Source organism: Trichoderma atroviride, chromosome 2, assembly GCF_020647795.1.
Source record: "Trichoderma atroviride chromosome 2, complete sequence".
Classification (NCBI taxonomy): Eukaryota; Fungi; Ascomycota; class Sordariomycetes; order Hypocreales; family Hypocreaceae; genus Trichoderma; species Trichoderma atroviride.
Window position 1 is genome coordinate 1,488,441 of NC_089401.1, and position 26,757 is coordinate 1,515,197.

The following is a 26,757-nucleotide window of genomic DNA, read 5'->3' on the forward strand; positions in this document are numbered from 1 at the left end:
AAGCAAAAAATGGCTCCATTGCCGCCCCTCGTCCGCTGGGGCTCCCTCATCTCGGCCATCGCAGCCGTGGTCCTGGCCTATTCGTACCAGCAGCAGCACCCGCTTCTCTTCGACCCCCTCCCGGTGTACTGCTACAACAGCATCAGGACTCACGACAGCCACCAGCCATCGGCCGAGTGCTTCTCGGTCAAGGACGGCGTCTTTGCCGGAGTCTGGGCTCGGGATGATGGCGATGCAGCAGCAAAAGACACCGACGTGACCGTCTCTGAAGGGCATGTCATTCCGGGGCTGTGGGACGGCCATGGCCATTTGCTGCAGTACGGCGAGTTCCTGCACTCGGTCGATCTTTTTGGGTCGCAGTCGCTGGACGAGGTGAGGCTTCGCATCAAGACGTATCTTGAAGCCAATCCGGAAGCGGGCACTGAGAATCACTGGCTTCGCGGCGTGGGATGGGACCAATCGGCCTTTGGACGAATGCCCACCGCTGTAAGTGGCCTATACCATGGCATGATAATAGAATGGCACGCATGTTGACCCCTTACAAGGACGACATTGAGCAAGACGAGCAGCTCAGGGGCATCTTCATGATGCTCGACAGAATCGACGTCCACTGCTCCTGGGTCTCCCAAGCCGTCCTCAACCTCCTCCCAGACGAAATCCCCAACGTCCCAGGAGGCGAAGTCATCCGCGACCCCGGCCCGGGCGTCTTCTGCGACAACGCCATGGACATGATTATGGATCTGTGGCCCAAGCCCGGAGCGGAAGAAAAAGCCCGCGCCGTCAAGTCCGCCATGAAGGAGCTCAACAAGGTCGGCTTGGTGGGCATGCACGACGCCGGCGTCACTGCGGAAAATGCCAGGCTGTATTCGGAACTGGCTTCTTCGTCTCCGGACTGGACGGTTCGCGTGTATGGCATGCTGGAGTGCGACAAGAGAAACACGTTTTGCCCAGAGGACGCTCCCATGTTGTCTGATCAAGACGCCAAGTTTACACTGAGGAGCGTCAAACTGTTTGCCGGTAAGTTGGCTATAACGAAAGCATCCATATGAACATATAAACTTATGCTAATCTTTCTCCCTTTTCAAAGACGGAGCCCTCGGAAGCTGGGGCAGCGCCATGCTCGATCCTTACGCTGACCACCCCTGGACATCCGGCTCCCTCCTCATCAACGCCTCCGCCCTCACCCAAGTCACCAAATCCTGGGCCAGCAAAGGCTTCCAAGTCAACATCCACGCCATCGGCGATCTCGCCAACCGCAACGCCATCGACGCCTTCCAAGCAGCCCTCGAGCAGCAATGCCTCGACGAAAGAGGAGACAGCGACGCTCTCCTCCTCGCCGGGTGCCAGTCCAGACACCACCGCTTCCGCATCGAACACGCCCAAATCATCCACCCAGACGACCAGAAGCGCATCCGCGCGCTGGGCATCATCCCGTCCATCCAGCCCACCCACGCAACCTCCGACATGAGGTACGCCGAGCAACGACTCGGCCCCGAGCGCACCAGCAGCGAAGCCTATCGCATGAAGACTCTTCTCGACATCAACCCCGTGCTTGGTAGTGATTTCCCCGTCGAGCCACCAAACCCTTTTCAAGGAATCTACGCAGCCATGACGAGGAAGAATCCACAGACGGGACTTGGACCGGACCCAGAAAACCCTTCTCGGGGATGGCACACAGAAGAGACTCTTAGCTTGGATGAAGCTCTTCTGGGATTCACGCGGAATGCTGCCTATGGAGCCTTCTTGGAGCATAGCGCGGGCATCATCAGACAAGGCTCATTTGCGGATTGGGTTGTGCTTGATGAGCCGCTAGAAGACATGGACGTCGAGAAGCTGCGGACTCTCAAAGTAAAAGAGACTTGGGTGGGAGGTAGAAAGGTGTATTCGCGGGATGAACGGGATTAACAGCCATGTTATTAGGTGCAACGCCAACTGAATGCGTCCTAACAATATTCATGATTCTGGATTTTAAAGTCCCAGGACTAGCGTTTCGAAATGGGAACGTATTGATTTTTTTATTTTTTTATTTATTTTATTTTATTTCTTTGTACATCTGAGAAGATGCTGCAACTGTGCAGATCAGAAATTATTGACGTTCAAACGGCTGTATAGAGACAATATGGATTCCAAGATTTAGATTTCGATATTGTTCATAACGAACTAGAAGAGAGAAAATGAAAAGATTGAAAGAGAAGAAAAGAAAAAACCCGCTATAAACGCCATCTAATTGCCAATCCTTAGTTCATGCATACTAAACAAAGAAGCCGCTTGCCCTCTCCGTACTTGTCCGCCTCTTCTGCCTCTTATGCTTTGACAATCACCTTGCTCTCGAACCATTTGGCAAACTTGACAGTGGGAATATCAACTGCCCTCCAAAACACATCTGCCCACCACACCACGGTGGGAATGCAGAAGCACGCACCCAGGACGAATCCAGCATTAAACCAGTATCCTTCCACTCCAGTCACACCGTATGCCCACTTCTCGAAATGGTAGCCAACAACGTGCATGGCAGGTCCGTGCATGAGGTAAAGGGCATATGAGATCTTGCCAAAGTATTGGACCACTGGCAGGTTGAAAAAGCGCTGCCATCGAGGCGAGTGATTCGCCGCAATGATGAAAATGACAGCACCCGTCGATTGCCAGTAGCGGTATCTTTCCTCCTTCCACCACTTGGGAATGAGGGACGAGAGCCATATCCATCCAGGAGTGATTTCACCTCGGCCATCCGGCTGGCACATCAAGTACAAGCCAAGGATGCTGAAGAGAGCCCAGAAGATGGGCCAAAGCTTAGCCTTGGTTGTCCGTGACTTTTCGTCCATTGGCAAAGCTGGATTGGGCGTTGGGACATGCGCACCACGAATGTGGTCATTCTCTGCAATGAGCATTCCAACAAAGAACAATACCAGCTCCCACCGGCTATTGCGGTATGAAATCCACATGACCAAAGCAACTGTGAGCCAGCGGACAGACGTGCGTAGGCGGGCCGTGCCGATGATGGTGAGGAAGAGATAGAGCGAGCATCGAAACTCGACGGGAATCGTCCACAAATGAACATCGTAAGCTACGTAGCAGAAGCATGTTAGTACCCAACTTGCGGTTACAAATGGTAATTGATCAGCTGAAACTTACAAGTACTTCCACCGAATTTATCCCAGCTAAACACCTGAATAAACCTAAACATGTGCAAGAGCCAATCCTTGTACTGAGCCAAAGCGTGCTCCATGCGAGCCGGATGGGGCTCTACGATATTCTTCATGTACTTCTTATCGTTGGCAAAGTCACGAGTCCACTCGTAGGCGCCGATTCGCAAGAGGCAAATGATCATAAAGGTCGAGATGGCCGTGGGTATATACAAACGGAGGCCGCGTCGAAAGATTAAAGAGCTCATGGTGTTGGAAAAGTCGGGCCATGCTCCATTTCGAATCAACTTCATAGGTCGGTATGAGAGCGCATATCCAGAAATAACAAAGAAGACACAGACGGCGGGAGGCCCCTGGTACCAGAGACGCAGGAACGGCAGCTTGAGGATGTGGTAGTTTGTCTCGCCGCAGCCCCATCCCTCGGCAATAGTGAATGCCTGGTAAAAGTAATGACAAAAGAAGACGACCAACGCTGCCAGGCCACGCATGCCATCAAGATACGCCGTTGGAGCCAGCTTGGCCGGGCATATCTGCTCTCGAGCATGGCGGCCTTGCAAGAAACTGGGTATCAGAAAAGTAAGAAAGCGAACAATGAGAATCCGCCACGGCGTCGATCGAATGAAGCCAAATGGTGCCTTGAGGGTATCGGCAGAAGGGCTAAGAATGCCAAGTTGAAAGCGACTGTCGGCGAGGGATAGGGATGGAGTCGTGGCGATACCGGCGCCAGTTACGGTGCCCGAGCTGCTGTCACTAGTATCAGTTGCAGCATCTGAGCCCCGTCTCTCATCCAGCAAGCCCATCTTTTCTTCTTTTGATGGCGAATAGTTGGGAGAAGTGTGTTTGTTCATTGCACAGCAATGAGACAAGTAGAGCTTTTTGCTCTTTATGCGTCAAGGAGCAGACAAGTAAATCCAGAGACGATGTATTTGGCAGAAATTCAGAGGCACCGAGTCTGCAGAGAATGAGTGGCTGATGGAGCGAGCGGTGCGAGCTTTCCTCGACTCATTAATCCGTACGTGTATACTCGCACAATCTTGGTCAAACGAAGGAACACCGAAAGGCAAACAGAGGACCGGAGTCAACAAAAGGAAGGATGCGACCGGTGAGAGAAAACAAGGCAAGCGTTTAGGAGGGACGAGAGAGAAGAGATTCAATCTCTCTCTTTGCCATCAACTTCCCTTGGGACAGATGAGAAGGCGAAATGGACAAAAGCAGGATGGAGATAAAGAAAGACAGGACGGAGGAGGAAAGGAGAAGCAAAAAGCAAAGATGTCAAAGGACAGACGAGAAACGAGAAGAATGAAGAATAGCGACAGAATGGGAAATGCCCCTTGATGGGCTCCAGAAGCAGGAGCATCAATCAGTCATTCTTTGCCTGGAGATCCGTGTGAGGTCACGCCTTCCGCACGCTGGTTTCGGAAGTCCACAATTATTCGAGGCTTGCAGCGATAGCTGAGGCATGGGCGCCCCAGTGTCCACCTTCCACTGTAGGTCACTGGCTCTATGAGTGTGATTGCAGTGGTCCATGGAGAAAAAGGCCCAAAGGAGGCTTGAAAAGGTTTTAGGAAGCGGCCGTCGATCGCCATTAGGCGCAAAGTTACGTTTAAATCTTACTTGTATCAGCGTCCGTGCATGCCGGCAGACATGTCTGGATCGACAGGCTGATTGTACAAACCGAGAGACGTCGGAATTAGACAATAAACAAGAGTCAAGAGCTAAAAGTGCTAGAGAGATGCTAAAATGCAAAGCACGCGGCGATACTGTAGAGCACGGCTTGTTGTTGCATCGTGTGATTGCTTCCTTTTTTGTCCGTGGCGGGCATCCGAAAAGGGTCAGCCGAGAAATCAAGATCTACGCCTCGCATCTTGGCCAAGACGGCTTCCCTGCCGGCAGTGGGACTCGAGCAGCGCAGCACAGCGTCATTGTTCCACCGCTGTCACAGAGTATAGCCGTTTGCCCTCCAATTCACCACCGTCAAACTTCAACTCGCAGCCTGCGCCGTCTCAACTCTAATGCAATACCCGGACTGCTTCATCTGAACATTGACAAGGCCCCCAAAATGGGCAAATGGGTGGGCGGTGGTGCCAGAAATACTGAGCATTAATGATGCCTCTCCACCTGGCTCGCCAGCTCTGTAGATCGGTACGCTATTGAGCTCTGCTCGCATTTTCGCTGCGCTATCCCTTCCTAAATGGTAGAAGCAAACATCCTAGGCCGAAGGAGCAGGAACCTGCAGAGGCATTGCCACTGGCTCCCCTATTTTTCTCATCTTCTAGACTATATAGTATGTATTTTACGAGACCGCTCTTCAGACAGCCCCGACACTGCAGAGTCTCCAAAATCTCTGCTGCAGCCTCTCCTCCCACCAAGAAGCAGCAAAACCTCCTGCAACCACCGACCTTTGCCGCCATCCATCCACCCACCCAAAACTGTAAAACATTCCATCTTTCCGCTACTCCATGCACGCCGCCGGGCAGAAAAGCTTGTTTGATCGCCCTGGCCAGGTCCAAATATAGCTGCCGGCCTGCCGCGCTGATTGGCTCGCCGGCATGTGCTAGCGAGAAGCTCGCCATGGCCTCACACCCTGCCACGAGCTCCAGCAAAAACTCCCCTCCAGAAGCTGCTGTCCCTGGAAAAACCCCTGGACCCACGGCGGATCGCGCTGCCCAGCTCCCTATCACGGCGACGAACCAGCGGTCCGTCGTCTGACTTAAACGCTGGCTGATTGCGGCCTTCTCCGTACAGTATTGTCTTACTGTATCTAGTCAGCGCCGTATTTTACATTGGGCCTGACTTTTGTCCCTGCATTTGGATCATCATCTCTCTCGACCTGTCGCTGCGGCTTGATGATGATTGAAACCTGCAGCAATGGCTGAGCTGAGTCTTGGAAAGCGTCTGTTGCCAGTTCAAGGAGCTGAAAGCAACAAAGTCCAGAACAGACCAGGAACATTGTCACTCTAGACCTTCCTACCTACCTATGTATGTACCTACCTAATACCGAATGGCCAACTACAGGTAAGCACTTTTACAAATGCAGCAAAGAGCATTTTGTGACTGGAAAATGTATCAAAAGATGGAATGATTAATAAACCAAGGGTTGCCGACATCAATGTATTGTCAACATCTCTACCGGTAAGAATGGACATGTAATTACATCTCTCTTGTGGAGGCCTAGTGCTCAATAACGACTTGATGCAGATACCGGACACATGAAGAGGGCAAGTTGTATTCGAATCCAAGGCCATGACAACACTACATTACTGGCATCCAGTACGTACACGGCAATGCCTGTAAAGCTTAGAGCTGTCCAAATTTCGGGATACAGATACGTCAAAAGTAAAAAAAATGCGTGTTAATCCAACGAGTGGTATTAAGGGCTTTTATAATAGAAATAACCCTATAAGCCATCACAACCTCATACGTCTCTCAATCATCCTCAATCTTGAGGCCCATCCCCAAGCTTTTGTCCAACTTCACAGCCAATCTGGCCAAGCAAAGCCGTTCCAACATCCTCACAGCCATCTATCGCCAGTAGCAGCCCCAGTCATAGGCGCCGCCTCCCTGAGGGTCCGCGTAGGCGGCATTGCCATAAGTCTGGGAGCAGTACGCGTCCACGTTGATGGACTTGGAGTTGCCGCTGCCATCGACGCAGGTCTAGTCATTGGCACTGCTTCCGTTAAGCTGGGCGGTCCATCCGCCGCCGTACTGCTCGCTGCAGGCTTGCTCCATGTCGACGCTGCTGGCCCAGGTGCGTCACATCCCGCAGGATGGGATAAGGTAAAAATTGCAATTAAACAAAGTATAAAGGGCTGACCAAGACAAAGTTAAAAAAAGAACAATAAGGAGAGGAAGAAACACTATCTGAATAGGAAATTGTAATCCTCATACTATGTATCACCAGATGCCTATTTGGAGGATGTTAAAAAGGTAATACAGAATTCAATAGTCCCGTAGATCATATACAAAATAAACAGTTTCAAATCCTATAATCCCAGAGGATCAGGTGCGCCACCTCCCGCAGGATGGGATAATATAAAACTTGTAATTAAATTGAGGATAAGAGGCTAGCTAATATAAAATTAAAAAAAAAAAGAATAATAAGGAAAAGAAGAAATACCATCTAAATAGGATACCGTGATCCTTATACTATGTATCACCGGATGCCTATTTGGAGGATAGTCGCATTGGAAAGGTGCTGTGGAAGTCAATAGTCTCGTAGACAGTATACCAAATAGATAGTTTCAAGAGCGAAAAGATTACGAAATAGTCTGAATCTACTATCGCAAGCGAGCATTTCACAGGCATCGCGGCTTACTTTGAGCTGAGGCCATGGCCAAGAAACGAATTATAATGAGTTGGTGACATGGTCAGCTGCTTGATTGTTTGCCACGTCTTTGGCTGATGTTCCCAGCCCGGCAGCGCTGAGCAAAAGTCCCTTGGATCGAACAACGTGTATTGGTTAAATTACGATGTTATGCAAATCCCCATATTCTTTGTAACTAGACATCATTTAATTATATATAGATTATAAGCAATCCGTCTTGTAAGCGACGCCACGCATCACCTTTTCAGGGCATTCTATATGCATGTTACCGTCCAGCCCGTACCAAAAGTCCCGGGTTCTCCTCACTATCGTATTTCCTAGCATCAATGCCTCTCTGCACCGCCGGCCTAGCCTCTATCCTTTCAATCCACCGCAGAAGATGGGGAAACTTTGGCCGCATATCATCCTCCGAGAAGCCCAGGGCGCGGTAGCCTCGAACATGGGGCCAAGTGCCCATGTCAGCCATCGTATACTTGCCGATGCCGTCACCGGCTAGATATTCGCGAGGCGTTGCGGATGCCCCATGCTGTCCGCTGAGATGGGCTTCGAGCACGGAATATATGCGGAGCATTGCCTTTTGGAAGTACTCTGCCGCATCTACAAGTTTCACTATTCAGCGTTGACATCTTTTTCGTATGCTACCGATACATTAGAGTAGAAAAGGTGGGAATGCTTACAAGGTATAGGCTCTTGGACCCCCCTTGATGAAATGTCTGCCGTGTCCTTGCACCGGAGCAGACGAGTGCCAGAAGAACAGCCACTGCATTACTTGGCTTCGCTCGGATGCAGAAGTGAATCCAAACAAATTGTTCTGGTCATAATTTTCTTGCAGGTAGGTGAGTATTGCTTGGCTTTCCATGATGGAGATGACTGAGCCTCCTTCAGACCTATCCAGAAGGACCGGAATTCTCCCTATATGACCAGGATTAGAGCTTTTAGCATCTTTATAAAAATATGCATCAGCGGATTAGGAAGGATGTGTAAAATGCTACCATTTGGGTTCAAACGAAGGAACCAGCTCTTCTTCTGTTCATCCGTCTCGAGATCGATGAGGTGGGTAGCCCATGAAGTTCCGTAAGCGTCATGGAGCTCTTCCAGAAGAATCTGCACCTTTTTGCCATTTGGGGTGTTCTCTGTTAAAAGTTGAAGAGCGTGCTGGTCGAGGGATAAGATGGCAATTTAGCATCTGAGTTGAGGGGCTGTAGCTTCAACAAGGTGAAGTCGCAGAAGGGAACGCCGTGGAAGCTCACCTTGGACTCTTTCAGTTGTCTGGGAGTGTCTGCAGTATACTCCATTTCCATATTGTACTAGGATCTCTTATTGCTCAATATAAAAAAAAAAAAAAAAAAGTCTTTCTAAGCCTAATGTTCTAATCATGGAGAGAGGAGAGCATAGAGAGAAGCGCCACGTTTCATGAGAGTTGTCGCATGCAAAGTGTCCAGTTCACCATTTAGCACCATCCTTGACTCATTCGGCGAATCCTTCCAAGGACCCTCCCCCCGCGTTGGTATAAGTGCCGTTGACGACCAGAAATCTCGGCACTTGCCGTAGTTATAGGTACGAAGTACTTTGCTACGCAGCTACCTTTATATCAAATATTGCCTCTTTTGGCGATGCTCCGCTCAATGGTAGGTCATATATGCACGATGCGCGATCCAAGCGGCTGTGATTAGCACGAGTTTTAGGTACCTATTCAACCAATTAGATGCGGGAGTATTGATCCATGGATATCATAAGTTTTGAAATGCAGGCAACTTCATCAGATTGCATGCAAGTACGAATACTAGTACTGCTCACAAATCTTATACACACCGTTGGCCGCTCATACATGCTGTTGGCCGCATATACACCTCGGCACGCCTCGGCACTGTCCAAATTGGAAAGAACTTCATATAGCCAACAGCCGCTCTCTCCATAAGCCTCGGTAACCCTCTTTTCTGACCACAAATCTCAATGAGAATAGGGATGCAAGCAAAATGAACCGAGGAGCAGTGGAGACGTTTTCTAAGGTGAATTAGGGGAGGATACATTTCGAGATCCGCATCACCGCTATCCGCCTTACTTTTAGCGTGTGGCGCGAGTCGAGAGCTGAACAAGCTCTCCGCTTTGCTTTTGGTATATAGGTATATGTATATCCATATTCATCGATGCCAACTATTAAACAGCTTCTAGTCGTCATAAAATTCGTCTATTTTTGTCGTCTAGTGTACGATAGTTTTACAGTGCCTTTCTTCAACATGAGCATCACTCACCTCATTCTCGTTGCTTTCAAGCCCGAAGCCGAAGCCGAGGCCGTCAGAAAGGTTCGAAATTTGGCAAAAATCACCAACCAGCGCCCCCCTCTGGAGAGAAATATTCTTGAAAGTATGAACAAGATTAAATGCTAATTGAGAAACTCTCTTCAGGTCTGCTCAGGCGTTCTGGCTCTCAAAGACAACTGCCTCACTGCAGACACTAAAACTCCCTACATCAAGTCTATAACTGGTGGAATCAACAGCTCTCCCGAGGGATTCACTGTGCGTTTTAAAATCTTTGTATAACATAATAGAGAGAGAGAAAGCTAACAGACTCAATTGCATCCAAAGAATGGTTATACTTATGCTTTTGTTGTCGAATTCAACTCTACCGAGGATAGAGACTACTACGTCAAGCAGGACACTGCTCACCGAAGCTTGGTGGACGGCGCGCTGCCTTATATCCAGCAGCTTTGCATTGTGGATTACACGCCTGGCGTGTTCTAGTTTGCGAGAGTAGCGATAGAATCATAATTGAGTTGAAATTCTGCGGAAAGAGACTTTCGTTTCCAGTCAATCAAATACTGTAACTGATTAGGGACGAAACATGCACTTGTACCGTTGAGATCCAACATCTCGGCTCTTCCAATAGAGACACAGAGGCAGGCCCAAAGTTGTCACAGATGCAATTCTAGGTCTTGGAGAGAATGTTTATTAGAAAACAGTGTGATTATACATGAAATTCATATGTCCTTGACAAAATTATGTCCTCGCTCTAAAAAACAAAATGCGTACAGAAATGTTACAAATCCCTTGTTTGTTCAAAATATCAACACAAGAAAACGCCCGCCTGCTCTTTCTACCCTGGTATTTATATTGTCTTTTTCCACATTAAACCCCGTCATGAACTGTCCTTTTTTTTTTCTCGCTTCGATTATGATTTAGTTGTCTAGCCAGTCGAGAAAGTTGGGGGTGAAATAGCTGATGACAATGGTTGCGCCAGCTCGGAGGATGCTCTCTGTTGACTCAAAAGCCATCGTCTTAAGATCAAAGACACCGGCTTTGGCAGCGGCGTGAATCATAGAGTACTCGCCACTGACTTGGTAGGCAGCGATGGGCAGGTCCTTGCCCAGCTCCTTGGCATCGCTGATAACGTCGAGATACTGACCGGCGGGCTTCACCATGATGATGTCGGCGCCCTCGTTCATATCACGAATGATGGCTCGGCGAGCAAGGCCGCGGCCTCCGGGGGGAAGCTGGTAGCATCGGCGGTCACCAAAGGACGGGGCGGAGCCGGCTGCGTCTCGGAAGGGTCCGTACAGACAGCCAGAGAACTTGGCAGAGTACGACATGAGCAGGGTCTTGTGAGCAATCCCCTCCTCGATCAACTTGAGCTTGATAGCACGGATACGGCCATCATTCATGTCAGAAGGCGCAACGCAGTGTGCTCCAGCCTTGGCATAGGCAAGGGCAACATCGGAAATGCGATCAACGGACATTTGGTTGTTCAGGCTGCTGTCGTCCCGCAGGATACCGCAGTGGCCGTGCGAAGTATACTCGCAGAGGCAGACATCGGCGCAGATGAAGAGCTGAGGGAAACGGCGAAGGATGAGTTGAATGGCCTGGATAACAGGGCCCTCGGGATCGTCAGCTGAGCTGCCCAGAATGTCCTTGGAGCCGGGCTTCTGGGGAACACCAAACAGCATGACGGATCGCAGGCCCTTGTGGACAAGAGGCTCGAGGAAGGCCGTCAGCCTGTCGATGCTGACCTGGTACTGGCCAGGAAGAGAGGGCACATGGATCATGTCATCTTCGCCATCAGTGACAAAGATGGGGTAAATGAGCATAGACTGCAGCGTTACACAGTCAGTAACAGTCAAGGGCAGAGCCAGCATTCAGCATATAAGCGTACCTTTGTCAGCTGGCGTTCGGCCTGCCAGGACCGGGCCAGAGGGTGGAAGTATCCTCCATGCAGCTGGCTTCCAATGTCTCCGGAGATGCTCACGCTGGTGGCGGCCGTGCTGGCGTATCCAGACATGGTGCGAGAGACATGCGATGCGCGGTCGTCGAAAGTCGAGACTGACGGGGTAGGGCCCGGGCGGCGAGGGGCGTTGGGGTCTCGAAGACTGAGTTCCTGGACGAGGCTGGAGAAGGACATGATGGGCGATGGAATTGGCGTCAATTGAACGGCCGGGTGTCCTGTCTTTTTGAGGGGAAAAGTGGCGGGTCGTGATGGCTAGCGGTGGGACCCGGAGAAGTTCGAAATTCGAATTGCGTTAACGGCAAAAGAAAATAGATGCGAGTCTGCAAAACCCCAATGGAGGGATGAAAGGTTCTTGTTTGAGGCAATATCGACAATTCCCAGTGTATATAGAAACGGAGGAAAACTCCAGCACAAAAGCCACAAGCCAAGATTGTTGAAGATGGACAAAAGAGAAAGACAGTTAAGAGACGAGGCGAAAAGGCGCAAGTCGAAAAAAGTTTTGGGGGATGTAGTCAGACTTTTGTCGTGTGCAGCGGCGTGCTCCGCGGAGAGAACCAGAAAAACTTCTGGAACAGCCTCGGATGGCGCGCCAATCAGCGAGGGGCGTTTTACAATTACCTGCGCCGAGGCCGTTTTAGCGCTGCTTGTTAGTACCTGCTTAGGGGCTTACCGCTGCAATGGGGGGCTGTCCCGCAGGAGTCGATTGCATCTCACAGAAGGATCTGCCGCTGGCCAGTAATTGTCATCTATTGATGCCAAATTACCTCTCTAGGATTCCAGCACAGCGAATCCTGCAGTTCCTGAATACTTGCACGCACTCTGATAGTACACGCAAAACCGGCAGAATCCAAAACGCACGCAAAACACTCCAATCCCTCCCTCCAACTCCAGCGCTCCATAATAGCGCGCCGCCCTTGACGCACTGAAACTTCTTACCGGCACGCCGGTCTCTGCACAATCCCAGGGTCCTCCGGTTGCCGGTGCTTTCAATTCCCCCACCAAGACTACGGGAATACTCGTAGCCAAAAGGCCAGCGGGCGTCATCCCAGTCCCAGCCGGGCTCAGCTGCCGGGATTCGCTCGGGAAGCTGCTCTTCGCCATCCGCCGAGGAATCCCAGTGCCGCTCAGCTTCAGCGCCAAGGGTATTTGCTGCAGCACGTACATAATACGGCGTATCTAGCGGCCCGCCGGACGATTCATCGTCGTCACTCCCGCGGGTGGCCAGTCCTAAACAGGGCAAAACAGCATGGAATATTAAACAACACAAATACTAGTACCATGTATGTTGTAATAATAGGTACATGTGATCCAAATAGGACGGGCAGCTGCTAAGCAATGGAGTAATTGCTCGGCGTCTCCTCCCCTTCGGTTCATCTGCCCTCAATACGCTCTGCACCCTGCTCTTCACTCCCGCAGCCTAGGCAATTCCTCGCTCCACATTTAGAAGCCTAGGCTCGCTTTCCGGTGGGTTATGAGTTTTGCTGGGAAAAATCATACCATGTGCTCTGGCACGAGACGATGAGTAATTCGCTGCGAGGCCAATCAAAGGCACGGGCGTATTACTCGCACATATACGTTACATACGCTAGGTATTTGCGATGCAATTGCTGGTCTCAAGCGTATTACCAAGTATTCGTCTTCGTATAGATACGCCTTATCTGATGCCCGGCAATCTACAGCATAGTATATCGCTACAAAGAACAGAACAGTAATACTCGTTTTTGTTTCAGATGCTCATAACAGTAGAGGATGTAGTAATACATTATAACGTCTATCTGTGCGCCATACACAAAGATGCATGGATGTTCACAGCCTGGTCAAGCCGTCCGGTGGAAAGGCCATGTTCAGGTTCACCTTTTTTTGTTGGTTTCGCCGCCCTCGTTCCTCCCTTGGATCTCCCTTGGATCCATCTCCCTTAAATCTCCATTGGGTCCTCTTATAATCCTCGCAGGACAGTGTTATCTCGTTGGTCCATAGGAATATACCTCTCCTTGAGAATCTCTGCCGTTGTCCGTGTCTCTTTCGAAGGCTTCTCGTATCGTTGTCTCAGAGCCTGTTGCACAGGGCTCAGCCGTGGCTTCGCCTTGTCGCCCGCCATCTCTTCCACCTGCGCCTCAGCCAGGCCAACAGCCGTCTTGGCCCTGCCCACAACCTCCTTTGCCTTTTCCCGACCCTTCTCCAGGGTCGTGCTGACAATGTCCTTGGCCTCCGCTGCGGTCTCCTCAATGAACTTTTTACTCCTCAGCCTCGCGTCCAGAGCCCTGTTCTCGGCATTCATCTCAATGATCTCTGCTGTTTCCTTGACCTGACCGAAAGCTCCTCTTGTAGCAGCGGCAATCTCGCCACCGGCCTTGTTCTGCTGCGTCCTCTTGACAGGCTCGAGAGAGCGCCTTGCCTTTAGCACCTCCTCCACAGACTGGCCCGTTGCCTTTGCGTATAGGTATGCAATCCTGCTCTCCAAGCCCTCCCGCACCTCGTCCCAGTCCGTGTGCTGCGCCCAGCGCACGGCGTTTTCAACCTCCGAGTTCCATCGGTTCTTGGCGACCTCGACGGCAGCTTCTCGCTGCGCGGCGGCGACTTCGGATCGGGTGGGGGGAAGCGGCTGCGGGATCGGGTCGATGAGATGCTGGATCATGAGCGTCTGGGCGCGAATCGATCTGCTTTGGGTTTCGCGATTGCGCTGGTGCGCGAGGACGGAGAGGTAGGCGAGCGAAAGGGTGAGCGTCACGCCACCGGTCTAGATTAGAAGTTGCTGTCAGCCTTTTGCATCGTAGAATTGAGCCGTGAAAAGAAATGCCCAGAGTGTAGAGACAAAACTTACAAAGCCGGTTGCGAAGCCCATGTTGGCAAAGATGGGAAACTACACGCTTTGTTGTAGAAGGAGAGAGATATTATTTCCCGGGAGGTGATTTCCGATCCAAGGCTATTAGCTTTCCGTTAAAAGAGCCCCCCCCTATGCGCAGCTTCGCATACTGCAATTGAGCTTCCGCACAATTCCCAGCAGAAGCAAAAACTGCGTAGCTTAACCCAGGGCCAAAACTGATTGAATTAATTTTTTTTTTTCTGTTGAAAAAGAGTGACGATGTTGGAAAAAGCTCTTGACGTAGCTCCGGCTGGCAGTTCCAAAAATGGCCCGAGATTCGCCGCCACCAAAAATTCACACTACCGCAGAAAAAATTACAGCCAACCAGATGGCAGCCCGCCACGAAAGGCTTCAAACCTGCAGCGAGACATTCCAAAGCCTTGTCCAGCACAGCAACAGTGCCTACAACCCGAAAAGAACAGCCAAAGAAAGAATAACGGCTATTTGTTTAATCGAATAACCCTTTCAACGCCAGAACCCTCAATTGCTACATCAGACATCAGACTTCTGCCATGGCGGGTGGTCTCGTCAAGTACCGGCATTTGAGCCGCAAATCGTCCGCCAGACAAGCTCTGCTGCGCGGCCTCGTCACGCAGCTCGTCCAATATGAACACATCCAGACCACATACGCAAAGGCCAAGGAGACGCAGCGCCTGGCGGACAAGCTAATAACGCTGGCCAAGAGGAACAATGAGCCGTGCAGGAGATCAGCGCAGGGTATTCTTTATGTCAGTTCAAAATGTCCTTGAGGCCTGCATTACTTTAAGAAAACAATTTAGCTAATAAATGGATATTTGTATAGACCCCCGATAGGCTCCTACCCAAGCTCTTTGGCGAACTCCGAAGTCGATACCTGGCCCGCGAAGGCGGCTACACGCGCGTCGTCCGCACCGAGTCCAAGAACACATACGACCAGGGCGAGAGCGCAATCCTCGAATTCGTCGACGGCAAGAAGGACTCGCGCTTCATGATGACGGCCAAGACGCTCGCGCGGGACCGCCTGCTGGGACGGCAGTCGACGCCGGTTACTCTTCAAAACGTGAAGAAGGTGACCAAGTTCCGGGACGAGCATGAGCTGGAGGAGATGGTGCAGAAGTTTATGATCTTGAGCACCGAGGGCGAGAGTGCGCTGGAGTCAAGCCCCCAGGAGGATGAGAGTGTTGAGTCAGCCAAGTTTGCTGAGAAGGAGGGTGCTGCTGCGGAGGCCATGGCGGGAGATATTGTGCCTAAAAGCGTAAAGTCTGGCAAGCCGGTTGAGGAAGCAAAGAGGTGAGAATGATTGTATGATGAGGTATGAAAAAATGATGGATCAAAACACCATGGAGAGAAGACAGGGGGGGAAAGTGAAACTATCTAGAATTTCCGGTGCGGTCTTCCGTTGAGCAATAGATGCACCATGTACAACACAGCATATATATATATAAATATCCATTTTATGTCTACCAATGATGGAATGTCTGCCTAATATATACTAGAGATCCAATACGCCGAATTTTGTGATATTACGCCGGCCACTTCCATCATGCTTGCGCCCGAAAAGCGTATTCTACACAAAATCAAAGGTATCACCACGATCCTGAATCATCTTCCCTACTCTCTTCGACCCTGCCACCCTCTCCAACTTCATCACATCGTATTTCGAAAATATCGCCCGCACAGTCCCCTGCCCAGGCTCAATCTTCATGTCCTTCTCGCTCTTGGCCAGGTACCCGCCCGCAATCTCCTTATAGAAGATGGGATTGTCCGGCAGCCCGTAGAAGACGACTCTCTGCACCCCGCTGAACTGATACCGTCGGAAGTGGTGTGCTCTTTCGGTGTAGAGCAAGACCTTGTGTCGGCCGGTTAAGAAGTGGGATCGAGCTCGGGAAGCTTCTCGAACTTCCGTGTACTCGGATATCACGCCAAAGGTGAGGCTGAAGACTTCGTCGGCGGTAGCGAAATAGTTCCTCACGCGAACAAAGTCAAGATACGAGGGGATGAATATGAGGGTCCCGCTAGTATCTTTGGATCGCTTCACCAGAGAAGGAATAATGGTAGAAGTGAAGTATTCGAATCTGGCTTCGGGATCCTTTTCCACGGTGTTTGATTGAAATCGAGCAAACGTCTGCTTGATCTTGACACCCAGTTGTCCAAGAACGCCAGGGTACTCCGGCTGGAGTCGAACTCTTCCAGCCCAGTTATGGCAGTATACTCTTTGCAGCTCTGCCAACTCGGGGGTGTTGAAGGCAGATAGAATCACCGTCTGCCTGTAGTATTTTGCCTCGTCTTCCAGATACCAATTGCGGACGCGGCTGAAATCACAGTCATGCGCATCCTTGGGCTGAAGGTTGAGGTGCTCAAAGATGTGCTCAACGTGCTCCCAGTTCTGCATCAACAGAGCATCTGCCTGGTCCATGACAACCATCTCAATGGAACTGAGAAAGTCAAAATCGGGCTTCTTCTTCTCCTCCTCGGACCCCATAGCCATACGCAGGCCAAGAGGACTAGCGAAAAGGATATCAGAGCTATAGAACTGCGCAAAATACTTGATCGTCTTGCGTGTAAACTTGATGCCGATGCGGAACATGTCGTCGTCATTACCACCAAACAGCTCCTTGAAATCGGCAGGCCGATCAGCACCAAAGGCTTCGTCGCTCTCAGCGTAAGATTCATTGAAACGCTTAAAATTCTCTTGTTGGTCTGGTTCAATCAAGTCCTGGATCACCTTCATAATCTGGGCGCATGAGTTCCGGGTTGGTAGAAGAAACAGGACCTTGGGTCTTGTGAAGCCTTGGTCTCGGAGTTCAAGTTCCGCATCATCGCCAGCCTTTGAAAGTTTATAGTTGTTCTTGATTACTCTGTCTCGAGTCCTGTAATGATAATTAGCATAATAGTCTCTCAGATTCGCCAGGTTTAATCCTACTTGAAGATGTGGTTCAGCGCATGGAGGCAGACTGTCTGTCGCATTTTGTGAGAGTTCTCCACAGACCGGTCGCAATACAAGATGTCCTTGTAACCGAATAATAAAGGTGCAAGTGCCTTTTGGGCTGTATCCAGATTGCTCATCTTCTCCTTTGCTGTTTCTCGCAGCTTCTGCTTAAGTTTCAGCCCACCAAGTCCCGATATTGGCTGAGGAATGGGATCAGTGCTGTTGGTATCAGGAGAGACCACAACTGCTCTCCAAGGCTGTATCATAGCCCGACTTGTAGCCCATTCTCCCTTCTTCGCCGCTGTTACCGCTGGCGCACTTATTTGTTGGTCTGGATTGGCGAAATGGGCGTCAAACGGATCCGTGGCATCAATCTCGTCGTCTGAGTCGTCTGCAGCATCTTCAACGCCTCCAGTCTGGTCTTCTTCTCCTCCCCCCTCTTCCTCGTCAGCTTCGTCAATATCCTCTCGCTTGGAATTCGATTCTTCCTCCTCCTCGTCTTCTGACTGCTCCTGCGCGGGGCTTGGGCTTGGGCTCCGGCTTGAGGGTTCGGCGTGTGAAATCTTTCTCCGTTTGGCGCTCGGCGCACTTGATGCGCTCGAATCGTGGAATTTCTGCATCAGTGCCATGTATGGGCGTGCGGTAGCCTGCTGCTCGTCGTCATCTGAGGCTACATCGTTGAGCGCCCCGTATTCCACGTCTGAGGCGTCTGATCCAGATCCGCTCTCACTATAGCCAATGGGAAAAAAGTCTTGTCAGTTACACATGTAGACAAACCAATGATTCAGGTATTAGGCTGAGAATGAATGACATACTCCTCTTCTTCGCCATTTTCAGCCAGCCGAGCACCATCAAATTTTCTGTCTGGGCCCCATCGACTGAACTGCTTGCCTCTGCCTCCTCTGCCTCTGCCTCTTGCTCCACCTCTTGATCCGCGACCTCTGAAACTTCCACCTCTTGGGCCACCTCTGGAGCCACCTCTTGAGCCGCGGCCTCTAAAGTTTCCGCCTCCTCTTGGGCCTGCCATGGCAAAGAATCGCAAAGAATCAAAATTGACTGCAAAAGCCAATGCACAAACGCTCTCTCAAGGAAGCGAACGACACCACAAGGCAAGGTAGGGAAAAAAGGAAAAAAGTTGGATTGAAGCTATCAGCCTTGCATGAAATTATGGGCCTTCTTCACCAGCCACACTATGGTGGGGTAAAACTGCGTCTGCGCCACGCAGCCTTATCGCAAAGCAGCGCATTGCCAATTTTAGTGCGCACAACCCCAGCACCGCCCGCCAAAACCGTAAATCACAAAATCGGCGAAATTTAGAGGACCATCGTAGAGGTGTGAAAAAAAGAGACGAAAGAACACCACGCCAAAACTTCCAAGCCGGAGCCACTCTTTTTTTTCCTTCCCCCCTTCCCCTTCCCCCCCACTCTTCGATCTTTTTACATCCTAGAAGTCGAAAAAGAAAAACTAGTCCTTCGACATCTCTTTACGTTGTCGAGACATTTTTTTTCTTTTCGCCCAGTATGGCTGCCGCAACGGAACGGTTTTTGCACCTCGCTCGCCCGCTGGCTCACACCAACGTCGGGCTCCAGACGAACATTGCCCCGCTCTCTGTCCAGATCCAACCCCAGGTATATATGATCCTGCCACGATAATAGAGCGTCTGCGGAAGAGGTCTTTTAGTGTGGAGGAATGCAAAAGGGAAAAGAGAAAGAGATTGAGAGGGGAGGGCGAAAGCGGAGAGAAAGAGAAAGGTTTAAAAACTATGTTCAATGGCTGACACATTGCTCTTCCGGCTTCTAGGCTGTCCTCTCCATCCTCGACCATGCCGTCCGACGCGACATCCGTGAAAACTCCCAGTCCACGCGGGTCATTGGCGCCCTGGTAGGCACCCGCTCCGAAGATGGCACCGAGGTCGAGGTGCGGTCGTGCTTCGCCATCCCCCACACCGAGGAGGAGGACCAGGTCGAGGTCGACGTCGAGTACCAGAAGAACATGCTGGCCCTGGTGCTCAAAGCCGCGCCCCGCGAGTCGCTGCTGGGCTGGTACACCACCTCGCACGAGCTCAACAGCTTCAGCGCCCTGATCCAGAACTTCTTCGCCGCCCCGGACACCGGCACCTTCCCCCACCCCGCCATCCACCTCACCATCTCCACAGAGCCCGGCCAGGACATCGAGACGAGATGCTATATCAGCGCTCCCGTCGCCGTCAACGCCGAGCGAGCTGCCGAGAGCTGCCTCTTCATCCAGGTCCCCCACAAGATGCTCTATGGAGACGCCGACAAGAGCGCCCTCGAGGCCGTCGCCAGCGCCCGCGACGTCGAGTCACGGAACGTTCCCCTGGTATCAGACATTGAGAGCCTGGGCCGATCCATCGAGCAGACCATCAGCCTTCTCGACCGCGTCAGCGAATGGGCTAACGGCGTATTAGATGAGGACGAGGAGCCTAACAACGCCCTTGCCCAGTACCTCCTGAGCGCCCTGTCTCTGGCCCCCAAGGTCGATGCTTCCCAGATCGAGCACGACTTCAACAACCACATCCAGGACGTCCTCATGGTCAGCTACCTGGCCAACACTATCCGAACCCAGATCGATCTCTCCCAGCGACTGGCGGTTGCCAACCTGGTCAGCAATGAAAAGGAGGAGGGCAAGAATGACGGCGAGAAGGGTGCCCAGCGCGGAAACAAGCGTGGTGGACGTGGTGGCGGTAGAGGCGGCGGTCAACAACGAGAGCCCCGAGAGCCTCGAGAGCCCACCGAGTAAGGCGAAAAGGGAAGAAAAGAAGGATAGAGGGACGGTTATTACAGCAGCTGTATAACTGTCGTTTGGTTTATAATTTTCCCTTTACATCTCGGCACTTGGGCTCTATAAAGAAAGGCCCTTATTGAGAGAGAAGAAGAAAAAAAAAAGAGGAAATGATGTTGAAGGAGGAAATAGGAAGCATGCCCGTGGCGTCTCGGGATGGATGGGTGGGAGCGAATTTGGACGTGCATTGCGACATTGTCCCAACAATACACCTACACGCGAACGCAGTATCATCTTGGCGTTGTGGTATGCCAGACATAATTTTGGCACTTAAGATATTAGATATGAATATTGATTCGTCACGCAAATTCTCTATCTGATCCTACATAGACACATGATATACGTTCTTAATGTGATGTCATGTCTAGCATTTTCTTTTATAGCCTCCAACAAACTCGCTCTTCACCCGCCGCTAGTATTGAAAGTAAAAGAGTGAGTAGAAAGGAGAAGGGTCCAAAAAAGAGAAAAGGAGAAATAGACAAAGTAGAAACCAATCGTCCTTCCCACCGTTAAAACGCCAAGAGTAATATTTTGCTCTAAATATGCCATATGCGCCGGGGGCCTCCAGCAGCCCCGAACACCTGAAGATGCTCATTAAATTCCAGTAGCTGGCTTCTGCGGCAGCGTTGCTGGATTACCGTAAGCAGGTAAATGACTACTACTAGTACTAAACATTTGATTCGGTCCCTGAGGGATGTTTGCTCGGCCCGGAACATGTACCTGCTGATTCTGGGGTATATGCTGGGGTTGTGGTATATGTTGTTGCAGGCTTTGCATTGCCGGCGGCATGTGCTGGACATGAGGCGGAGCGACAAGAGGAGGTGGGGTATGATACGCAGCAATGGAATTGTTCGAGCCTTGTCGAGCCATGTTATATCCACCAGCAGCATATGGATGAGGTGGCATCGCTGTTGGGTATCCGCCGTAGGCCAGGTGAGGAGTCCCGATCTGGGGACTGCCGTGGTGAGATCCCGGTGCCGTAAATGGCGGCTGGAGCGGCTGCATAGGCGGTGGCATCCCGTTCGACCCTGGCACAAAAGATTGCGTCTTGGGATTGAAAGCGTGGTTCCGATTGTAGCTTCCAGGGATTGGATGCTGGCTCTTGGGGTCATGAGGGTTTATATTTGCCGGTAGCTGCCCAAATGCGTACGGAATTCCACCCTGCGCAGAAGGGCCACTCGGAGTAGGTCCTCGGGGTGGATATTGTGCGGGACTGAACCCAGGTTGCCAGTTTGGTGGAGGAGCACCAGGTAATATTGGCGAACCATATGCTGTCATCGGGCTTCCGTTTGGAGGGTACCGTTGCTGCACAGGCTGCGGCGCATACGGCTGGAATAAGTCAGTAACTGTAGATTCGTCTTGCTTGGAAAGCAACCAAATGCACTACATACCTGAGGTGGAGTCGGATAAGGCGCACTTGGTGCCATTCCTTGCACCGCAGGGTACCCAGGAGGCTGCTGACCGTATGCAGTGGCCACCTGCGCAGGGTAACTTGGAACGGGCTGCGAGTTAAACTGTCCATTCGCAGGAGGGATGAACTGGTTAGGTGGCTGAGACACCCAAGTCTGTTGTTGAGGGCCCCAATAAGGCGCGTACTGGCGCCTCGAGTCGAAGCCATCTGTATCATCGCGCCGCTGTTTAATAGGCTTTGCTTTTTTACTGGCAGTAGACCTATTGTTGGCGGAAACAGAGCTTGCTCGGGACACTCCATATTCACCATCTGCTTCTGATGGAACGAGTAAGTTATTGAGTTTTGATTCTTTTTTCAGGTCTTCACAGCTGTACTCACCAGACGGTGTCTCTTCAGAGTTTCCGAAAATTCGCTGTCTAGCGAGCTTGTACATCTCTTCTCGCTCTTCTCGTGTCAACCTATAAGCGGGTTAATGAGTGGCCGCATACAATATTTGACAACAACGACATACTTTTGACTGATAAGCGGCTGCTTATCTTTAGAATCGCTTCCATTCTCCGAAGTAGCCTTGGAAGCTCCAGCGCTGCCGCTGCCACCCTCCTCGTCTTGGCCTCGACGCATGATCTTCCTTGGCAAAACTGCTGGCGGAGGAGTGCTGCTAGTTGAAACAGTCGTTTGGGGTATCATTGTTGCCAGAGAAGGCGGCACTCGACAAAAGGGCGTTCTGAAAATACGAACAGAGCCGATATGGGGCTCAAAAGAATGCGTCATGTGGTAGTAGTCGGCTAGCTTATGGGTCAACATCCTACAAAACGAATTCGACGGAGGAAGATCCATGTATGGCTCCCTATAAAATCGGTTAATTGAGTTGTTTGCTTGGGGGAGGAGAGGGAAACTTGCTTTGAGTCCTGGACGAAATCGATGACATCTTTTTCCAATCGCAAGAGGAAAAGCCTATCTCTTGGAGCCGCCAAAGCTTCGAGGAGTTTGTCATCAGGAGCTTGTCTGTAAATAACATTCAAGGCGTCCGATGACCCGCTCACGCTTCTCAATGTGCTCTGCGCTGGCTGTTCTGACGATGTACTCTGAGGAGTCAGAATGCCATGTCCGTGACCTCCAGCTACTGGCTGCGCTAGTCGCCGATCTGGCATATCTCCTAGCTGTATGCCTCTAGCTCTGGCAGCAAGATCTGAACTCATACGTGAGCCCGCAATCAGAGATCCCCGGATCGAGAAAGAATCGTCATCCTCGGCGGCAGCTTTGACGCTGGCACTGTCATCCGGGCGGAGAGATTCTTTTTCGTCGAGGGCAAACGTGGTTCCAGACGTGATGCTTTTCCCATCCAGGCTAGGGGGCTTGGTGCCCAAATCCGAGCTGGAATCAGCCTTCTGGGAATCATCAGATCCACTCGCTCTGCTGAATACGGCTTGAGATCGAGCGGCAGCAGACGAGTTGCTACCATCAACAACCAAGCTGGGAATGTTTGACCCGAGACTAAGGCCGTTGAGCGATGCCGCCACCTTCTCCATGGCCCCAGGAATATCAGTCGGTAATGGGTTCGCTGACTGGGGCGACGAGAGAGCCAACGGCGGAGACTGGGTGGGCTCGCCAGCAGGAGGCAGCGTACTGGCGCCTGCTTGGTCCTTTGGCGACATGTTCGACCGGCTAGTAGACGAATCTGAGGGGTTTTCTGGTGCCGCAGACGCAGCTATCTGCAGGTAGACGATTATTGGTCAGTCCTCCGGGCTTCCCCAATGACAGCGTGTCTGGAGATGTACGGCGCAAAATGGCCGGCTTGAGGCACACTTACATTTGCAAAGGAGCGTTTCGGTAAGTCAGCAGGAATCGTCGCCGGCAGGTATTCACGGCCCGGAACGACTTATTCGAGGCCCAATGGTTGGGTATATAACAAGGCAGAACACAAGGCGGAGAAGGGACGTTTTTTCTCTTTTTAATCAATCGTGGGCGCCGCAATCCAAAAAGGCACCCGACCAAGTGCGCCGAAATCGAGCGAAAGCGGGTGAGAAAGACAGTAGACAAGACAAGATCAAGAAGCAGAATCAATGGGAACGAGCCAGGAGATCGAAGACAGAGTGCAGGTGCTTCATTGTCGTAACAGGAAGTACATCGTTCGTTTAGCTGGTCGTGTCTTGGCGAAACGAGCGAATCGAGATTTTTTTCCCCTTCGCGGCGGTCGGTTCAAGAACCCGTGGAGGCGTGATCGCAGCTTCGGAATCACCTGGCAGCCTGGAAGGATATTCGGTCAACAAGGCCTGCTGCGCGCGAAGAGCAAAATGGAGTGATGGCCGTGCGAGCCAGGCGAATGGCAGGACTTTCTTGTGGAGGGGTGTTCCCAAAAAAAAAGAAGTTATCCCTGAGAGGGGTGAAACTGCTGGGTTTGCTGCGGAAGGCGGACTTACAGCGACAGGTGGCTTAGTGGCTCCCCCAGCGCCTACGGGACAGACTGACAGGCAGCAAGCAGATGTGAGCGCCAAAGTCGCAGTTCAGGCCGATGTCATCGGGGTGAGGACGACAAGGCTCTGGAGAGGACACTGGAGAATCTGCAGTTACAAATCTCAGAGGAGAGCTCAGATTGTCCTAGCGCCGGCAGATTCCACCCAGCCTGCTACGGAACAATAATGTGTGCTGCTTAGGTAAGGGTTTTAGTACGAGACAGGGACAAGTCGATGGTAAATTGTATGCCGCATAGTGTTTTTTTTCTGTATGGGTTTAGATCTCAGTGGCTGCTTTTTCTTGTGAATATATACTACATTGAACTTTTAAGCGCACTCCTTAGAGCGTATAAGTCAAAAATTCTTTTCTTAGCGATTGTAATTGTGAACCACAGTATATTCAAGGAATCACACCCATCAAGCACGTCTGCTACAATTCAGTTATTCCCATTGCATTTCGTACTCGGTACAGCATTGGCACACAGCACAGATCACGTGCTGAACTGCGGTCCGAGACCAGCTCTCTCAGCGCTTCGTAGGACTCGCGTGCGCCCTGAACCGATGCAAAGTCCACTGTAGAGCTCCCTACGCATACCCCCATAGTAAAATCAGACAATCCCGGGCGAGATTCAAGTCCTTCCTCATTCAACTTGAAACGCCCTGATCTGCATCATCTCAATCACAGCCATCAATTATCGTACAGGGCACTTATACGGTGTTTACCATGTTTACGAACAGAGGACGCGGAGGACCCAGCAGGTCAACTCCGGCCAATGTCCAGTGCCAAAAATGTTTAAAACGAGATATGTGCCAAAGACAATCATCACTCGTGAGATGCCTTAGCTAACACGCTCAGCACGGCACTATTCATATGAATGCAAGGCATCAACTCAGGAACGGCCATATGTCTCTCGTCCTTCGCGTTCACAACAGCTTCGCAATCCTAAGCTTGTCCCTAAACTGACGAGTGATACTCCAAACCCCCTTGAAAAGAAGTATGTGGTTTTACAGCCTCTAACCCATTTGCATATATGCATATACGCCCCTTATAATTTGGATGATCAGCTAGCTAACACTACCATAGGAAAGGCGTTGCAGATGAGGAACTTGCCAAATTAGAGGCCGAACGGGAAAGAAAGCGAGAGCTCGAGGATCGCGATGATGAACTGCTAGATGCAGGTTCCAGGCGCCGGAGATCCATCTCATCTCACTCAGTCTCAACCATCTCAACAGATGCCTCGAGAGATTCTCGCTCTCCACCACCTAGACGAAGAACTAAATCTCCAGCCGCCAAGCGTCGAGATCATAGCCCCAAGCCTGCCAGCAATCGCAGTTACAGCGCAGACTCCGCCAGTGATCGCAGTTACAGCCGAAGCCCGTCACCTCCACGACGACAAAGGCGTTCAGTATCACGCGATAGCCGATCCCCTTCGCGCGAGGGTACTCCAGAGAGTGATAGGAATCGATACGGGCAGCCCTCTCATGCTCGAAGAGATGACGTCTCGCCCCCTCGCCAACGGTATGATCAGGGGCCTGGGAGGCGTCATGGCGAACGGCGGGGTGATTCAAACTCGCGATCCAGGTCACCGCAGCGAGATAACCGGCCATATAGAAGGCGAGATGATGACAACCGACCGCGTGGCGGACGTCGTGGCGGTGGTCATCCGGGACAAGGGAGAATGCCTCCTAGAGACGCGCCTCGAGAGCGAAGTCTGAGCCCCTTCAGCAAGCGGTTAGCGTTAACCCAGTCTATGAACATGGGAGGAAGATAGTAGGGTATCTTGATTTGTTGTCCAGGAGTATATAACAGCCGTAATGCCTCAAAACAAAAAAAAACTCCAGCCCATGCCATAGCAGGAATAAACATAAGTAATTACATACAGTACCTCCAATTCTTTCTTTCCATTTTGGTATCCTTTATAAACCCATCGACTCTTCTTCCTCGCGTTCTCTCTGTTCTTCCTCCTGCTCTTCTTGCTCGCGAACCCTGAGTCCCTCGACGAGAGCGATGCCGTCGACCCCAGCAGCGTCTCCATCTAGATTTCCGCTGTCGACGCCCGCAGTCTTCTGGGCTGCTTTCTGAGCACCCACTACTCTGTCTCTGACCAATTTTGCGATTGCGGTATCCGTCCGCGTGTTCAGCAGTTCCATCTTTTGGTCCAGATTGCGTTTCAGGTCCCAATTCGGCTTCTTGGGCTGCAACTTGAATAGATCAAGGCCCTTGTCGTCTTCTGCCTCTTTAGCAGCCTGTTCCCTGATTTCGGCTTCCACCTCTGCGGCCTGCTCCTCCAATGTAGATTTCTCTAGGGCGAGAGTTGGCGGGGCGTCGAATCCGAGCTTGGGACCCCTTGTCTCCGGATCGTAGTTTCGGCCAGAGAGATGTATCGTCGCAACGTCGGGCTCTTCTGGCTGCGATGCATCCCGTTCGCCTTCTGGAGTGGCGACCTCGTCGGTGGGCTGTTTTCTTTTGAGGTTTTTGAGCTTTGCGAGACGCGCTTTTCGCTCGTCCGCGGCGGCGCTGAGGCTGTTGTGTGAATTCATGTTGTGACGCTCTTGTTATGACGCGCGGGAGGCCAACATCAAAATCAAAGAGTCGATGGTCTAGATTAGCCTTTGGCATGGAAAAGCGAATTGA

General features: G+C 51.3%; 13 protein-coding genes across 14 annotated transcripts; 6 read left to right on the plus strand and 7 right to left on the minus strand.

The window, feature by feature from the left end:
* Positions 1-9: 9 nt before the first annotated feature.
* On the plus strand, positions 10-1,905 carry TrAtP1_003235 (uncharacterized protein; the record flags this gene model as incomplete). The annotated part of the gene is made up of 3 exons (XM_014087771.2): positions 10-486; positions 546-1,017; positions 1,088-1,905. The coding sequence occupies 3 exons, from the start codon at positions 10-12 to the stop codon at positions 1,903-1,905; spliced, it is 1,767 nt and encodes a 588-aa protein (XP_013943246.1).
* A 398-nt stretch (positions 1,906-2,303) lies between these two features.
* On the minus strand, positions 2,304-3,991 carry TrAtP1_003236 (uncharacterized protein; the record flags this gene model as incomplete). Its single annotated transcript, XM_014087772.2, has 2 exons — positions 2,304-3,064; positions 3,133-3,991. The coding sequence occupies 2 exons, from the start codon at positions 3,989-3,991 to the stop codon at positions 2,304-2,306; spliced, it is 1,620 nt and encodes a 539-aa protein (XP_013943247.1).
* Positions 3,992-5,133: 1,142 nt separating this feature from the next.
* TrAtP1_003237 (uncharacterized protein) lies at positions 5,134-5,660 on the plus strand. The gene has a single exon (XM_066111798.1). It carries the CDS (start codon positions 5,335-5,337, stop codon positions 5,632-5,634), a length of 300 nt encoding a protein of 99 aa, XP_065967877.1. The 5' UTR covers positions 5,134-5,334; the 3' UTR covers positions 5,635-5,660.
* Positions 5,661-7,617: 1,957 nt separating this feature from the next.
* Positions 7,618-8,798, minus strand: TrAtP1_003238 (uncharacterized protein). 2 transcript variants are annotated; one of them, XM_066111799.1, is made up of 4 exons: positions 8,718-8,798; positions 8,460-8,622; positions 8,145-8,379; positions 7,618-8,076 (listed from the first exon to the last, which is right to left on the minus strand). In XM_066111799.1, exons 1-4 carry the CDS (start codon positions 8,766-8,768, stop codon positions 7,953-7,955), a joined length of 573 nt encoding a protein of 190 aa, XP_065967878.1. In that variant the 5' UTR covers positions 8,769-8,798; the 3' UTR covers positions 7,618-7,952. The 2 variants fall into 2 exon arrangements, with proteins under 2 accessions (XP_065967878.1, XP_065967879.1); XM_066111800.1 differs by having other exon boundaries at positions 7,618-8,379.
* An 808-nt stretch (positions 8,799-9,606) lies between these two features.
* Positions 9,607-10,208, plus strand: TrAtP1_003239 (uncharacterized protein; the record flags this gene model as incomplete). Its single annotated transcript, XM_014087364.2, has 3 exons — positions 9,607-9,770; positions 9,873-9,983; positions 10,053-10,208. Exons 1-3 carry the CDS (start codon positions 9,615-9,617, stop codon positions 10,206-10,208), a joined length of 423 nt encoding a protein of 140 aa, XP_013942839.2. The 5' UTR covers positions 9,607-9,614.
* A 193-nt stretch (positions 10,209-10,401) lies between these two features.
* On the minus strand, positions 10,402-12,711 carry TrAtP1_003240 (uncharacterized protein). Its single transcript, XM_014087774.2, has 2 exons — positions 11,614-12,711; positions 10,402-11,551 (listed from the first exon to the last, which is right to left on the minus strand). The coding sequence occupies exons 1-2, from the start codon at positions 11,857-11,859 to the stop codon at positions 10,643-10,645; spliced, it is 1,155 nt and encodes a 384-aa protein (XP_013943249.1). The 5' UTR covers positions 11,860-12,711; the 3' UTR covers positions 10,402-10,642.
* A 665-nt stretch (positions 12,712-13,376) lies between these two features.
* Positions 13,377-14,796, minus strand: TrAtP1_003241 (uncharacterized protein). Its single transcript, XM_014087775.2, has 2 exons — positions 14,507-14,796; positions 13,377-14,422 (listed from the first exon to the last, which is right to left on the minus strand). Exons 1-2 carry the CDS (start codon positions 14,525-14,527, stop codon positions 13,622-13,624), a joined length of 822 nt encoding a protein of 273 aa, XP_013943250.1. The 5' UTR covers positions 14,528-14,796; the 3' UTR covers positions 13,377-13,621.
* Positions 14,797-14,890: 94 nt separating this feature from the next.
* On the plus strand, positions 14,891-15,961 carry TrAtP1_003242 (mitochondrial 54S ribosomal protein bL17m). The gene is made up of 2 exons (XM_014087320.2): positions 14,891-15,276; positions 15,351-15,961. The coding sequence occupies exons 1-2, from the start codon at positions 15,061-15,063 to the stop codon at positions 15,819-15,821; spliced, it is 687 nt and encodes a 228-aa protein (XP_013942795.2). The 5' UTR covers positions 14,891-15,060; the 3' UTR covers positions 15,822-15,961.
* Positions 15,962-18,575, minus strand: TrAtP1_003243 (uncharacterized protein). Its single transcript, XM_066111801.1, has 3 exons — positions 18,272-18,575; positions 17,451-18,185; positions 15,962-17,397 (listed from the first exon to the last, which is right to left on the minus strand). Exons 1-3 carry the CDS (start codon positions 18,481-18,483, stop codon positions 16,095-16,097), a joined length of 2,250 nt encoding a protein of 749 aa, XP_065967880.1. The 5' UTR covers positions 18,484-18,575; the 3' UTR covers positions 15,962-16,094.
* Positions 18,576-18,681: 106 nt separating this feature from the next.
* On the plus strand, positions 18,682-20,563 carry TrAtP1_003244 (uncharacterized protein). Its single transcript, XM_014087777.2, has 2 exons — positions 18,682-19,084; positions 19,257-20,563. The coding sequence occupies exons 1-2, from the start codon at positions 18,977-18,979 to the stop codon at positions 20,214-20,216; spliced, it is 1,068 nt and encodes a 355-aa protein (XP_013943252.1). The 5' UTR covers positions 18,682-18,976; the 3' UTR covers positions 20,217-20,563.
* TrAtP1_003245 (uncharacterized protein) lies at positions 20,545-24,414 on the minus strand. Its single transcript, XM_066111802.1, has 7 exons — positions 24,090-24,414; positions 23,480-23,916; positions 22,570-23,381; positions 22,181-22,516; positions 22,048-22,127; positions 21,650-21,984; positions 20,545-21,587 (listed from the first exon to the last, which is right to left on the minus strand). The coding sequence occupies exons 3-7, from the start codon at positions 23,322-23,324 to the stop codon at positions 20,853-20,855; spliced, it is 2,241 nt and encodes a 746-aa protein (XP_065967881.1). The 5' UTR covers positions 23,325-23,381; positions 23,480-23,916; positions 24,090-24,414; the 3' UTR covers positions 20,545-20,852.
* An 881-nt stretch (positions 24,415-25,295) lies between these two features.
* Positions 25,296-25,838, plus strand: TrAtP1_003246 (uncharacterized protein; the record flags this gene model as incomplete). Its single annotated transcript, XM_014087779.2, has 1 exon — positions 25,296-25,838. One exon carries the CDS (start codon positions 25,296-25,298, stop codon positions 25,836-25,838), a length of 543 nt encoding a protein of 180 aa, XP_013943254.2.
* Positions 25,839-26,039: 201 nt separating this feature from the next.
* On the minus strand, positions 26,040-26,663 carry TrAtP1_003247 (uncharacterized protein; the record flags this gene model as incomplete). The annotated part of the gene is made up of 1 exon (XM_014087780.2): positions 26,040-26,663. One exon carries the CDS (start codon positions 26,661-26,663, stop codon positions 26,040-26,042), a length of 624 nt encoding a protein of 207 aa, XP_013943255.1.
* Between the last annotated feature and the right edge of the window lie 94 nt (positions 26,664-26,757).